Source organism: Lates calcarifer, linkage group LG10 (assembly GCF_001640805.2).
Source record: "Lates calcarifer isolate ASB-BC8 linkage group LG10, TLL_Latcal_v3, whole genome shotgun sequence".
NCBI lineage: Eukaryota > Metazoa > Chordata > Actinopteri > Centropomidae > Lates > Lates calcarifer.
This window is the reverse complement of record NC_066842.1, coordinates 7,031,949-7,046,781: the sequence shown is the minus strand read 5'-3', so window position 1 is coordinate 7,046,781 and position 14,833 is coordinate 7,031,949. Positions and strand designations below refer to the sequence as shown.

At 38.3% G+C, this 14,833-nt stretch overlaps 2 protein-coding genes and 1 long non-coding RNA gene across 3 annotated transcripts; 1 reads left to right on the top strand and 2 right to left on the bottom strand.

The window, feature by feature from the left end:
* cdkn1bb (cyclin-dependent kinase inhibitor 1Bb) lies at nt 1–4,351 on the bottom strand. The gene is made up of 3 exons (XM_018675949.2): nt 3,538–4,351; nt 3,103–3,230; nt 1–1,595 (listed from the first exon to the last, which is right to left on the bottom strand). Exons 1-2 carry the CDS (start codon nt 3,977–3,979, stop codon nt 3,115–3,117), a joined length of 558 nt encoding a protein of 185 aa, XP_018531465.1. The 5' UTR covers nt 3,980–4,351; the 3' UTR covers nt 1–1,595; nt 3,103–3,114.
* Nucleotides 4,352–5,946: 1,595 nt separating this feature from the next.
* Nucleotides 5,947–9,373, bottom strand: yars2 (tyrosyl-tRNA synthetase 2, mitochondrial). Its single transcript, XM_018675948.2, has 5 exons — nt 8,430–9,373; nt 7,705–7,872; nt 7,438–7,593; nt 7,048–7,218; nt 5,947–6,339 (listed from the first exon to the last, which is right to left on the bottom strand). Exons 1-5 carry the CDS (start codon nt 9,215–9,217, stop codon nt 6,180–6,182), a joined length of 1,443 nt encoding a protein of 480 aa, XP_018531464.1. The 5' UTR covers nt 9,218–9,373; the 3' UTR covers nt 5,947–6,179.
* Nucleotides 9,374–9,422: 49 nt separating this feature from the next.
* LOC108883076 (uncharacterized) lies at nt 9,423–14,322 on the top strand. The gene is made up of 6 exons (XR_001960879.2): nt 9,423–9,893; nt 10,688–10,743; nt 11,630–11,708; nt 12,180–12,279; nt 12,987–13,048; nt 14,046–14,322. It is a non-coding gene; the product is annotated as an uncharacterized LOC108883076 (long non-coding RNA).
* Nucleotides 14,323–14,833: the final 511 nt, after the last annotated feature.

Sequence of the window (14,833 nt, the reverse complement as noted above, 5' to 3'; positions counted from 1 at the left end):
TAGATTTAATTTTCTCTTTTAATTGATTGCAACACATTTTATAACCACACATTACAAAATGCACATCAAATATTTTATCAGGCTCAGTTTGCAACCTTATTGATAAGAAAAAAAAACTACCAAAAATATGCTTTTACAAAATAAGACAATTATAATAAAGTAAATGCCACTTTGGATAACCGTAATCAAAAACCCATTTTTTATTCTACATAAAAAAAGCTTGACATAAATAAGTTAGTATAATTTCTCAGTGTTTTTACAAAATTATGTACATAGGTACATTGCAAAGATTTACACAAATACACAGGCATGGTGACTGCATTTCTGAGACGAGCTGTTTTCTCTCTCCATCCAGGTGTACACTGGTCTCTTTGAATATAACCCACACTTTATAGGCAAATAAAGGGAAGCTTTTAGATGCTCACATTTGCATCGTCAGCAGGCTAACAACATTGGTGGAAAAAAAAAGTACAAACATGAAATGGAAATTTAAGTCTAGGTTATCACAAAGTAATACAATGTGAAGTCAACTAAGAAGCACAGGCAGTGTTGGCAACCATACTGAAGCAACCATGTATTTGGTATTGTAGGACATTCAACCCTTAAAAAAAAAAACAAAAAAAAAAACACGCCTCCTCTCTGAAGAGCATTTAAGGCTGAGGAAACAATAGAAATACAGTTAAGGAAAGGATGACTTCACAACACAACCTGTGCAGTTTGTATGGTCTTTATCCTTCAATATCTGAGTACCTCACAACACCAGAGGAAATCAAACACACCATTAACAATGTGGCTGAGGTGTGCAGGAAAACTTGAGAGAAAAAAATATAATAAAAAGCCATCATATTCCAGATTTCAGCTGATGCTAAAAGCACCTATCACAAAATAAATAGGACTTTCTTTAAATCACTCTAAACAGAAATATTACTTTTTTCCCTGTGTTGATTTCCTGGGGAAATAGATCTTACAGAGGAACCTGCACTTTGTGACACTGAAATGACCAGAGGAAGGAAAAAAATAATAGAAAACAGATGAGCTACATTTGTACCGTTCTTCACTGCTGAGTTAGGAAGATGACGGAGTGAAGATACACTGTTAAGAAACTGTAAGAAGCCATGATTTTTGTTTTAAATGTAGCAATTAGGGACTGTGTCAAAGTCACACTGCCTTTCAGAGAATAAAATAAGAAAGAGACAAAACAGCATTTTGGAAACATGTATCAAACTACACTGCAATTCTTCAAGTCAAATCAAAATTCACACCTTTTTACATAAAGGATTTGTTTTCAAATCATAATGTTATCTTATGTGCTACATATGGAGAGAAATATAATATATATATTTATTTACACACAGGTAGTAAAAAAAGGAGCAAAAAAGGAAATCAAACCTAATTGCACACTGCTACATTGACTGCTTTTAGAGGCAGTAACTTTTAATTGAGTGCCACAACTTTAGTGTTTCTATTCAGTGCTTCAACAGCGTCCTCCCCCGTCTTCAGGAGAGCTGATATGTTTCTGATGCTGTGTAGTTCCTCTTCCAAAAATCGGCCAACACTGAGTTTTCCCACATAAAAAGGGACATACATCTTCAGCTCTGTGGGACAAATACAAGAAAAAAAACATGAGGTCACCAAGTTTTGACAGTGAGCATCATGCAAAAAACTTTTGCAAAAAGAACTGAGAATAGGCAGATCACTTCTGCACAGCCTCACTTAACATGTGGGGGGAAAAAAATATTGCTCCATGTCCTTTGCTGCTTTTGATTTGAACGCATCACAACTGTGTCCACAACTACAGTAGGAAACACACTGTCTATCAAGTGCCGTTTTTCTCCAGTGATCGTTATAGTTTATGTATATCAGTAGTGATGCAAGAATTGGTTGTTTATTCATTCAAATGTTTATGCATATTCATTCAGCACTTGCACAGTCTTGTATTTTATACTAATAAAAATGTATATGTTTTTTTAAAGGGTGGTTAACATGAGGCTAAAATAACAACTAGCAGGCACGTAAAAAGAATTGTGATATTTTTCAGATAACCATAAACTCCTTCTTGTTTCTTCTCAGTGAAAAACATATTTTTTATACATATTGAAGTGTACTAAAATATTTATCATCCCTTAGACTTAGGATAAATTGTTTCCCACAAATTAAAAAAATATATTATAATAATTCAAGAGGCATGGTGTGGTGTTTATCCTCCACTGTAGTCCTGACAGTTCACATGCTGCCACGACAATACAGATTTCATGCCTATTCCCCCTCTGCCGTGGCCAACAAGCCACACTTCACTTGATTTCAGACCTGCACGGCTCTCTTCTGCACACTCTCCACCGACAGAGAGACAGATGTGTGTGTTGTAACATTAGTGTGCAGTCTCTCTCTCTCTCTCTCTCTCTCTCTCTCTCACACACACACACACTCTCAGAGACCAGCCCCTTCCCGTCCCTGCTCTGCTCTGTGCTGAGGGCAGTGGCTGCTGACGTGTTACTACTACACTGTTGTTCAGCACTTGTTGTTTACAGTTTAGTCGGAAACTCGGGCTCGCCGTGGCAGAGCAGCGGGTTGTAGTAAAAAGGTGTAAATGTGCAGCCACGTTTTTTTCTGTTTTTTTTTTAGTCTCAACCCATCTTGCATCGATCACAGTGCATCGAAGCAAGTCTGAGTGCAAAAATACAACTGAAAGCGTTAGTGAACTCTACCAGCTGCTGCACTTTTGCTCCCACGACCACTATTTTTACTAGAACCCAATGAATGGGACCAACTGATAGCACTTTTGAAGTGCACACACCGAGAACAAAGTATCTTTGTTGTCACACTTTACAAAAATACACACTGAAATTATTATTTAATCTAAATTACAAACTGGTTGGATTAAGGATACCACTTGACAGAAGGGGAAAAACATAATAAAAATTTTAAATTGACTATTTTGTCAAATTTACGGCTGCCCTTCGAGGCAAACAGCAGCTAGAAGAGGTAGACGTAGTCTGCATTTTCTAAACTGAAGCTGGTAAACAACCAGCTGTTGTTACACCGTGCAGAAGCTCATACAGAAAATTCAATTTTAAAGTTGCATCAGTTAAAATCGTTCCTTACCGTCTCTCGTCCTCACGTTTGTCTCTTGGGACTGGTCTTTCTGGGTGTGTATTCTGCAGAGTGGCTCAGACTTGGACAACTAACCTCATCTGAGCTGGTGTGTGACCTCTTATTTTGGGCCGTGGGGTCTGCAAAAGCAAGGTTCACCGTCAGTAAGGAGAAGGGGGTAAAAACACCAAAAAGTAATAGAAAATGTGGGTCCTAAATTAGCTGTCATGTTGCATGTGTGCCCACCCTTTAAGATGGTAATTTTAACTATGTTCCTTTTTTTAAAAAACAAACAAACAAAAAAAAAAAACAGCGTTTAAAATTTATTTTCGGTGCCCTTTTAGCCGGATGAGCTGAGTACCATCAATATAAACCCCAGCCTGACTATCTGTTACACAGAAATGCAGTCGGGTGAAAATAGAGGTAGTTTTGTTTCAAATCTAGTACCGTGACATGCAGGTCTTTTCCTCAGCCCGGTGCACTGTTCCGTGCACTCCATCTGCCCGTCAGACCTGTCGGTATCTTCGCTCGGAGCCACCACAACACAGTTATGATTCCCATTTAGATCCACATTGTTATTCCCAGCGGAGCAGACGCCCTTCTCTCTCCGGAGCGGCCGGTTGTAGAAATCCGGGACGTCTCTGCAATCCACTAATTCCCACTCGAGTCTGTCGTTGACCAGCGGCGTGTGATTGGCGAAGTCGAAGCCCCACTTGGCGGAGGCAGTCTCTTCCATCTCCCGCAAATGTCCCTTTAAATCCCTCTTTAACTCTTCGTGATCCACCGAGCCGAAGAGGCTCCTGCAGGCTGACGGTTTCGGGTGATCCGAAACCCGGGGGTCCGTCCGCTCCAGCGTCGGGCTCCCGTTTGAAAGTCGAACATCTGACATTTTACCCCCCGGAGAAAGACACAATTTCTCAAACAGCCGGGAGCGTCCAGTTTTCACAAGAAAAACACACCGTTCAAAAACAACGGGTATCTCCTCGTCGCTGAGCAAGATCCAAAACAAGCGTGAAATGACTTATGCCATGCATACGTCGAGCTGGAAACGGTAACGGCCGCGGTGTCTTGAAGCCGAACGTAGTCTCCGCAGATCATCAAAACAAAGTGCACAGGAACTAAAGCCGCTCTGTCAATTTCGTCTCGTAGTGAGAGAAACTGCAGACAAACCTTCTCAGTACCCAATATGGCGATTGAGAGATGTACTTGGGATTGAGAGGGGAGCTTGACTTTGGGGAGGGGTGGGGGGGCGAATGATTGACACACAGAGCTATTTAAATGTGGGGAAGGTCGCTCATTGGTCGAAACGCTTAAGCCCGCCCACTTCTCTTAAGGTGGACTAGTTAATTTGCAACAGGCTGCAGCATCCAGCTCGTATGAACATTACACTAAAATCCAAGTTGTTTTCCTTCAAATTAAGACTGTTTTTGCAACGAAAACAACAGGGAGTTGAAATTGCAAGTGTTAGCATGCCTCAAAAAAGTTTAAGTTCAATTTTGTTCAATTTTTGTTTTAGGGATTTTCAAAAACATTTTGCATTTTATTTTTTTTCCTTCAAAGAGAATATTTTTTGTTTTCATTACAGCTACCAACGAGTTCTGACTAGTTCTAAAAGTTGCAGATGAATTGAAATTTTCTCTAGGTAACATGTGTAATGCAATTTTAAAAACAGCCTCCTAATATAAAAAAAACAAGACTAAACTTTGGGGTAGAGTTTGAGAAATAATGCCTTATTTTAAATTTGGATGATCTTAATACCTTTCTTCCATTAACAGGACAAGCATTTTTCCTCCTTTATAAATATCCTGATATAAATATCCTGAGACAAATATATTTCAGATGTTTACAATTATTAAATTACACATTTGTAAACAATTACAAAATCAAAAGGCTGTGTTAAGGGCCTCCAAAAAAATCTGAAAAACTAGGTTGTGGAGGGTTTTTTTTTTGTTTGTTTGTTTTTAATCCTATCTGTTTAAGATGACTTGCTTGTAAACATTCCACCTTAAGAGATGACATTTCTGTAAAAACATAGGCTGAAGCCTCAAGGTGTGGGTTCTTAGCTAGAGTAGGTATACCCCCCAGATGTCGAAAATATCCCATGATTGCCTATGAAGGAGAAAAAAAAATGGGTAAAAGTCTATCTTTAAGACTTGGTATTTCCACCAATATTCTGGAGCTGAGTAGGGTATGTCAAGGTCAGCTCACAGACCCTGTCCCTCATCTCCACCAACCCCCAGGAGTAAAAGAGAAGAACAGATGTAGGACTAGAAAGCCATGCACATGTACACATTTAAGAGTCTGCAAATGCAAAAAATATGCAAAAATCCAAAATGAAAAAACAAAGAATGACAGACACAGGCTGTGCATGAAAGTTAGAAATAGTTGTTTACACCACAGTGAAAACTTTGGACTTTATATGAAAATCTAATGTCAATCTTGAAAAAATACTCTACTATTGGAAATATTAAATTTCTGCACTCTAAAGATAATCTACAAGCAAAATTAGTTGGTTTCTGAATTTATCTAAAATCTCTTTCTTTTCCTTTGGTACAGTTTACACTTACCACCACTAAGACAGAGAAAAACAGCTACTGTGAGACAGATGTTGGCCTCGTGTTCACATCAAATTGAGAGAAACATGACTCACTTAAAATAGAACCATAACCTGTTTGCGAGAAATGATGCAATTTAATTTTACTGTGAGCAATTATTTACCTATGGGGTCACAGCAGGCTATGTGGTGCAGCTGTGACTGCCTGCTGCACCACCACCATTATGACTGGGACAATGCTGCCCCCTAGTGTTTCACTTTGCAGGATTTCTACACACGTACAAAGTCAACAGGGAACAATCTTTATATCAAATGCTTTTTAATAGCTTAGCTTTCAATAAATGTCACATCTGTAAATATACATATTTATATGACAACCAAAGACAATCACTGAGAGTTTAGGCTACATCAAAACCTTCTATGTACCAAAACATCAGTCCATCCACATCTCCTTACTGACCCTGCTGAGGTGCAGTCGCCTACCTTCCCAATCAGTCCATTACAGTAAACTGGTCCCTTGCGATAGCAGGCGACCTCAGAGACTGAGCCATTTGATGATGTAGAAGTTCCTCTTGCCCACTCTGAGCAAAGTAAGTCCACTAGACAGGATGTGGAGTTTGGGGATCAGTACTTGCTCTGGTTTGTCTGTCCGCTTGTGATTGATCCACACTGCTCCGTCCACAACCATCTGGTACCTGCACACAAACATTCACACTGCCAGTAAGGACTAATCATGCATTGCAGTTCCTCATGCAATACCCCATGTATAACGCACTAAACGATATCTAAAGACTATCTGCTGATGGTACTTAACAATGAAACATTAATGCATGATGGTGTCAATAGACAGAAAATTAACTGCCAATATTCAATGCTGCGCTTGTGGATTTGCTACTTTTCTTTGTTTTGTATCACTGTAAATAGAATGTCTTTTGGTCTACTGGTTGCAAACATGGGCTTTAGAAACTTGATGAACATTTTTACATTTTATAGATATAATGATTAACAAAAAAAGGTAAAATAAACAACTTGATCGATGATTGATGTCAATTTGTCATAGAAATCATGTTTTTATTATGCTGTGTTTATTTGCCCAAACACAGCGCAGGTGAGCTGAATTTCATTTGTGGGTTACAAAGTGATGTCAACTTTTTTTTGTTTGAAACTATTTTTGTTTTGAATTTAAAAAAAAAAAATCACTCTAAAAACTATGTACATTGCTTGAAAGAAGAAGAGTTACATGAGAAATGTTTTTGTGATTTGGGTGGGCTGATCCTTTAACTTTCATTAATTCATTTACAGGTAAATATGTTTAATGTACTTTTATATAAATTATTCATATTGACTATTGATCGTTTTCACCCTGGAATTGGATCGAAGGAAAGCAGGATTGGGGTGCCTACCCTCTGGGTCCCTCTGGGATTGCGTTGACTCTGCGGCAGGCATCTATCACAGTGGTTCCCGACTCCAACAGCAGTTCATGGAAAGGAGCCTCCCTGAAGAGCTCCTGCAGCTCCTCATCACTCATTTCCTCTAAGGCCTGCACACTACTGTGGTACAGTGCATTGGTACATCTGCAATGACAATGTCATATTTGACTTTTCTTCCGTAAATAGGTCATTTGTCTCCTCTGCAATGAGAGGACAATTTACGTATTGAGGTCCTTAATGCAAGTTAAGATTGATGCAAATAAAGTACAATGTGTATGAACCTGTAAAAAAAAGTTCAAGAAAAACTGTACTGAATAAAACTGCAAAAAAACACACTTATACACCCACACAGCCTGTTCTGACCTCTTAGCACTCTCGAGGCCTTCCTTTCCATGCACCAGTTTCGTCACCTCTGCAGCCAGTCGTTTATGTGCGAGGCGTTTACCTGGATCCGCTCTCTGCTGCTCCATCAGCTTCTCTATCTCTGCCAGAGGCAGGAAGGTGAACAGTTTCAGGTACCTGTGGAGTGTGTGCAAAAAGTGAAGGGGTCTGAAAACTTTCTAAACTCACTGTGTACATACATTATGTCAGATTCTAACTCAACCAACCAAATTAGACATGCTTACACACCCTTCCACACTGGCATCAGGCTGTCTGAGAAAGAACTGGTAGAGTTCAAAGGGTGATGTCTTGTCTCTGTTGAGCCACACTGCATTGCCTGCTGTCTTCCCCAGCTTGTCCCCAACAGAGCTGGTCACCAGGGGGATAGTCAAGCCGTACACCTCCTCACCACTCATTCTGAAAAGATATCAGGATTTCAAATGTTACAAGTCTAGTCTGGGTATATCAAAACTGGTAAGTGGATTGGTTCACACTGTTGCTGGTGCCTCTTTGCTTGTCATAAGATTGGTTAATAATTCATCTTTGAGTGAAATCCAATAGAGCAGATATGATCATAGTGTGTAATTGTTTTACGATGTGTTGTCAAATAAAAACTAAAATAAATAAATGTGTAACTGTAGTTTTTGTTTAACATGTGTCAAACATTCTCATTAATATAGTGATGTTTAGATACTATAGTGTCCAATTGGGAACTAGAATTTGGCAGCTGTCTGCAAAAGAAATAATCTAAACTGGGTGTAAAGCTTTTAAAGGGCTTCCGTCATTACTAGAAAAAAAACAACTAAGTACATAAATCCTATAGCACAGTTGCACAGTATAGGCAGAAATGATCACTGTGAATCTTAGTTAATATTTTATTTTCCTATCAATTCACACAGAGGTGGAGAAAAGAAATGGAAAAAATAGTCTCCATGCTCCTTTCAAATGAAGGGTGGGGGGTGGGGTGGATTTACTTGTGAATGTACTCATGGCCAGACATCAAATTGCCCAGCTGGTCGGTGCCTCCGAGCTGAATCTTGCAGCCATATATTTGGTGAAGGTGGTAGAAGTCATAAGCTTGGAACACCTGGTAGGTGAACTCTGTCAGGCTCATGCCGTCTGCGCTCTTAAGCCTGGACTGTACGCTGTGACGGCTGAGCATGGTGCCCATCCTGAAGTGCCTCCCGGCCTCCGATAGAAAGTCCACAACGCCCCGGTCCTTGTACCAGCTCAGATTGTTCAAAACAGTTACAGTCCCCAGCTTCCCGGAACTATCGTGAAAGTGCAGTTCGTGGTTAGAGAAAATTCTCTGGACGCTCTCCCGGATGCTGTGGGTGTTCGCCTCCACGGTGTCCGCGGACAGCCGCTCCCTCTCGCTCGTCTTCCCGCTCGGATCCCCGATTTGTGCTGTGGCCCCCCCGAGTACAGCGAGGACATGGTGCCCTGCGCTTCGGAAGTGTAACAGGCCGATGATAGCGAGCAAGTTGCCCACATGGAGGCTGTCGGCCGTGGGGTCAAACCCACAGTATACAGTCTGAGAACCGGACTGAAGCAACCGAGGTAGCTGGTCATGAGCTGCGTTTTCTGGGAAAGAGTCCTTCAGAATACCGCGTTTATTTAGCGAGAAGAGCAGTCCGTTATGTGCAGTGGAAGAACAGTGAAATTTGGACCTAAATGTGAGGCAGAAGCTCGTTCGCTGCAGTAGAATACAGGATCCATGCCGCGATAGATGACAGCAGATCCGCACCATGGACGCGGCCATGTTGGACAATGTGACAAGAAGCAAGAGGAAGCACGGGTAGTTTGTTAGGAGTAATGCGCCCTCTAGTGTACTGGTTGTCAAAGAAGAAACTCGTGTGTTGGTTACAGACGTTCCCAAGCACAATAAATATGGAAGAACCGGGCATCTACCGTGGGACCCTAAAACTTCCAAAACTTCCGGCAAGTATATCAAACATATGTCCAGATTAACCCATTTTATGGCTCTAGGGACTTTAAGGCAAACAATTAGCCATGGATCCCTCTTGACACCCTGCACCACTAGCTTTCTGTATAGTGTATGTGCAATCTAGTATCACTTTAAAGTAAAGGAGGTAAACAGATTTCTATGCGCAAACCGTACACACAACGTAGATCTTTAGGTTTTAGGCACAGAAGCAGTTAACTGCATTGCCCAGTAGGTAACCACTAAAGCACAAAATCTAACAGAACAAGGGCCTTAATACAGATACAAATACAAACATATTTCAAATTACGAAAAGGGTGGGACACCTGTTTGTGATTGGACAGATCCCGAGTCAATGTTAGCTGACGTATGTCGTCAGTGGCCACGACGTGTCGCTTCATTGGCCAGGGAAACGTCGGGAAACAGATTTAAACTAAGTTTGAAGCATTCCTTCGGTTTGCTAGTGCTGTGAGAAAACGTCGTTACCGAAGAGGTCTGGATGCTAAAACAAAACATTTTTACTCAGTTTATGGTGGTTTATCATGTCGTTGTCACCGGTCTGTGGCTATTTGTGTTCATTTTATACAATCTTGCGTCTGTACCTGGCTGTTTTACACCTGGGTGTTAGCATTAGTATTAGTGGCTAGCGTTAGCATTAGCCTTTTTTGATGTAGTTTTTATTTGCGTGAGTTAAAGTGTGTTTGTGTTCCTGTGACTAAAGCGTCTCTAACATGAGTTTTGCGTCTCTAGCTGGCTTTTTTACATCTACTGACGGTCAGTTTTGTTGTTGTTTCGCATCATATTGTGTCTTTGTAGTTTTGTGTCCATTCCTGGTCATTTAACGTGTCTTTGTGGACATTTTGTGTTTCAGTGTGGCAGTCTCATTGTGATCATTTTGGGACTCAGTTTTCTTTTGCCTCTTTGTCTTTTTGTGTGTCTTTCTAGCTTTGTGGTAGTAATCCGTCCATATCCATCCATTGATTCCCTATTGTGTATATTATTGATTTGTTTGTGGTGACATGAGACTTTATTAAGCTCAGTTTTGTGTTAAATACAAGCTTGAAAACTAGATTTTAACTCTGTGCTCCTCCACAAGTTTTTAGCCTCAAGAGTAAGATACATTGTATGAGCTGAGATTACTGTTAAAAATGATTATAAAAACTAGTAGTTTTAGTTTAGTTTTAGTTTTCAGTGTTATATTCCTCTATACTGTTCAAGTTTTGGAGGTGAACTATTCTTAATTAATTAGATTATTTGTTTTTCAAGTGTTGTACTTGTGTTTTCCAGGTTTACTCGTTCAGCTGTTGCATTCTAGAAACACCAGCTCTCACCTTACAAACCAGGTATGTGTCCTAGAGATTTACCCAGTCGGAAAAAAATGTGTTGATGAGTTGAATTATTCATGTTAGTAACAGTGTTTAAATCCTCTGTATTATTGAGCTTAGTATTGAATATAATAATAACCGATTAATTGTGTCTATAAATTGTCAGAAAATAGTGCAAAATATTATAATTTTTAAAGACTCAAAATAGTTGTCAATCAATTTTCTGCCTGTGGACTGAAGTGTCATTACAACTTAAAGTAAAAAAAATAAAATAAAATAAATAAATAATATTAATAATAAAAGTATAAAAACATCCAGGGTAATGTGTTCAGGTGTATGGGGGAAAGTTACACGTGGAGAGCAACACTTTTGGCAAGATCACATTTTTCTGTTTTATTAAGAACCTTAGACTTGAGAATAAAAAACATGAGCTACCTTAATGCCAGGAGAGTGAAAAGAGGTGAAATATGAAGGATAAAAATATGACCTATAAGGGCATTACTTCTACAACAATAAACTTCTGAACATAACTGATTAACAGGTTCTATCTGGAATATAGACATGGTAATGTTATGCAGCACCGGAGAAAATGGGCCAAAATTTCTAACTGGCCCGCAGTGTTTTAAAATCAGCATGCCTCAAGTTGCCTAAAGTCGAACGCACCTAATTCATGCTAGTTGTAGTCTCGTGAGACAGCTTTAACGTTGACGAGAAATATCATCACGTTTTAATTTCTTGTGTCACGAGATCTCGTCACACCCCAGCCCATTTTCTGAGACACAATGTTCTGGATCAGCTGTAATGTTGAATATTTATGTGTATTTGGGGTTAAACTGTTGATGAGGAATAGGTCATAGTGTATTGATCATTTTCCTTTGTATATTTCTCATTTTATTTCCTCCAGGTGTCACCACGACATCCACGATCACAGAGAGTCTTTGTACAATGAAGAAGTTCTTTGAGATCAGGACGAAGGCCTCCAGGTAATTCACAAACAGCTTTACATCAACTGTCCAACAGAGAGCACTGACATTTAATTATATATCTTCAGTGATTGATCTTCAGTCTGAATAGTTTGATTTGTCACAAAAAGACTTAACTCATTGTTAAAGTTTATTTACATAGTTCATGAATGTACAGTTCAAAGAAAATGAAGAATTTAGCCCAGCTCTCTCTCTCGCCATCTCTCTTTCTGTCCCTCTCTCCCTCCTTCTCACTCTCTCTCCCCATCTCTCCGTATCTTTCCCACAGATTTTTATAATCTTACCTGATTTAGAAAATGTGAGAGACCACACATGATGACAAATAATGTCAGATTTCAGTTTTGTTCTTACAGTGTGTGATGACCAACACAGCACACCACACTAAGTCACACGAGTCTTGACTCTCAAAACTCAAAACAAACATGATGGATGACGATGTCTCTTGTTTGTTGTGCTTCCATCTTCAATCAGCTTGCTTCCTGATCGGCTAACACCATGTTCCATGTGACAATCCACAGAGTGCGTGCCTGGCTTTCCTCAATGTTCCCCCCACACAACAGGATTTTCAATCGTAAGTATTAAACGTTTAATATTTACTGGGGTGGCCCTGATCGTCTTTGGAACAGATCAGGGAGGGTAAAATCACTCTGAACACGCCTCACACCACAGGAAAATCTGATAATTGTTAGAACCAACCAATAATCGGGCCTTTGCTGACTTTGATCAGGAGGCGGGATTTGGTCCGATTATCGGCCTGATTATCTTTTGGTGTGTACCCCACTTGTTTTATTTCTCATTTCTGTCTCCTCCCCCCTCCCTTCTCTGCCTCCTTCTCTCTCTGTCTTTCTTTGTCTCATTCTCTATCTCCCTCTCTTTCCCTTTCTCTCTTACTCCCCCTGTCTTTCTCTTTAGTACAGTAAATCATAAAAAATGTGAAGAACTTATTCAGTTCAGTGTCACACTAGAAACACTGTCATTTTGCCTAATTTTGGCTTCTATCAACCATATTTAGTTCAAATTTTAACTGACTTTGGAGAAAAAACATTTTCATCCACTGCAGATTCTATTGTCTTTGTGTATAAAGCAAATTTAACTCTTGGACTAGTTCTGATTAGTCCAGAAGTAGTTAGTCCACACTCTGGTTTCTTTGTAGATTTAGTGTCTTTTACTTCTGACAGTTTGAAGTTCAATACCCAGAAACTCTCTGTGCTTTTATTTTGATGTGTGAAAAGTTTTTACATTTTTTTATATTAATGTTTGTTGTGCTTTTCTCCCCAGGACTCAAACTTCAACCATTATGTCACAGAGAGAAGAGACAAACACAAAGACATTCCCAGAAGGTCAGTGTTGGTTTATTCTTTTTAGTCTGACTCTGTCATTATCTCAGCTGTGGTTTGACACTCTTGTCTGGAACAAATAGCAACAAATTAAAGCTGCTGTAACATATCAGTTTTAATTGGTATTAATTAGTATTTTTCGACAATGTAGCTGAAAAAAATATGTATAACAATATATATGAGAAACAGAAAATATAAAACCTTAGTATAGAATAGAATAGAAACCCTTTTAATAAATAGGTTGAAAAAAATAAGTATAAAGCATTTTAAAAACCTTGTAAAACAAGTTTGATTTTAAAAAAAGAATTGAGCAGGAGACCTGTAAAAAAAATAAAAATAAAATTGAAATGTCAAAAATGTCTACACAATAAGTATCATAAAAGGTTGAATACAAAACCTTAAACAATAGGTCTAAAGAACAAGTATAAAATATATTTAAAACCTTAAAGAAAAAAATAAAACATATGAAACTTTAAAAAGTAATTAAAAAAAAACCTTAAAAATATATATTTAAAATGTTTAAAATTGCTCTAAAAATTAAAACATGAAAATCATGACATTTTTCTTAAAACAAAATGCAATAAAATGATTTTATTCCAGACAACATTTAACAAATCACAGCTAAGACAATGACTGACATTTGACCACAATGAAACCCTTGTTAGAGCTGGTTAGGGTTAATGTAGTTATGAGCACATTTTCCAAAGATGACCATGTCTACAAAGCATCTTTGTGATCATTTAACTGCTTGTGGTACATTAATTAATTAAATAGTTGTATCATAAGCACTTGAATGTTCTCACCAATGTGAGAGAGTACATTTTTCAAAGACTGATATGTCTTTGGAAAAGGTGCCCAAGATTACATTATAGATGGTAGAGAAAAAAGTGTTTTCACTTGCAACAACAGGAAACCAACACTGTTCAGAGCAGTTAGACGGTGGAGGTCTTTTATCTTATTAACAGCGTCGTAACACTTTTGTTTTCTTTCTTTCCTTCAGCTGCTGTCGTCTTCTCCTCCTGCAGAGACAAGAAAACATGTTAATCACAGACACTGATCAATACATCTATCATCCTTATTCATTTTTGATACCTCAATAGACATTTGATTCTTTACCATACTGTGGCGGTTTTTGACACCGTAGTATACTATGACATTATTTGACTTGCTATGACTTTTGATTCTTTATTACATCATTTTTTGGTTTGACACCATAGTATACTATGAATTTTTTTGACGCTTTACTATACTATGACATTTTTGATATTTTTGATTTATTTTTTTCTTTTTTTTTTGTTTTTGACAGTTTACTTACTATGATTTTTTCAGTTTTTATTCTTACTATGACATTTTTGACGTTATTATGACATTTTGATTTCATTTTTACTTACTATACTTTGATGTTTTTTGACTGTTTTTGACAGTTTACTGTACTATGATTTTTTTCAGTTTGTAATGCCTATGACTTTTTTTTGACAACTTACTCTATTATGACATTATTTGACTTACTGTGCCGTGACTTTTTTTGACACTTTACTATACTATGATTTTTTTGAGAGTTTTTAATGCCTTACTATGACATTTTTGATGCATTATTATACTATGACTTTTTTTGACGCCTTATTATACCATGACATTTTTTGACAGCTTACTATACTTTGATGTTTTTTGACTGTTTTTGACACTTTACTGTACTATGATTTTTTCAGTTTTTAATGCCTTACTATGACATTTTTGACGCCTTATTATACCACAACATTTTTTGACAACTTACTATACTTTGATGTT

Excerpts from the sequence above, each read along its gene's own strand:
- cdkn1bb (XM_018675949.2), bottom strand. The coding sequence starts at position 3,979 with ATGTCAGATGTTCGACTTTCAAACGGGAGCCCGACGCTGGAGCGGACG. Across the intron at positions 3,231-3,537 it reads GAAAAGACCTGCATGTCACG|ACCCCACGGCCCAAAATAAG; the intron begins GTACTAGATTTG and ends TTGCTTTTGCAG.
- yars2 (XM_018675948.2), bottom strand. The coding sequence starts at position 9,217 with ATGGCCGCGTCCATGGTGCGGATCTGCTGTCATCTATCGCGGCATGGA. Across the intron at positions 7,219-7,437 it reads GGCCTCGAGAGTGCTAAGAG|ATGTACCAATGCACTGTACC; the intron begins GTCAGAACAGGC and ends TTGTCATTGCAG. Across the intron at positions 6,340-7,047 it reads ATCCCAGAGGGACCCAGAGG|GTACCAGATGGTTGTGGACG; the intron begins GTAGGCACCCCA and ends GTTTGTGTGCAG.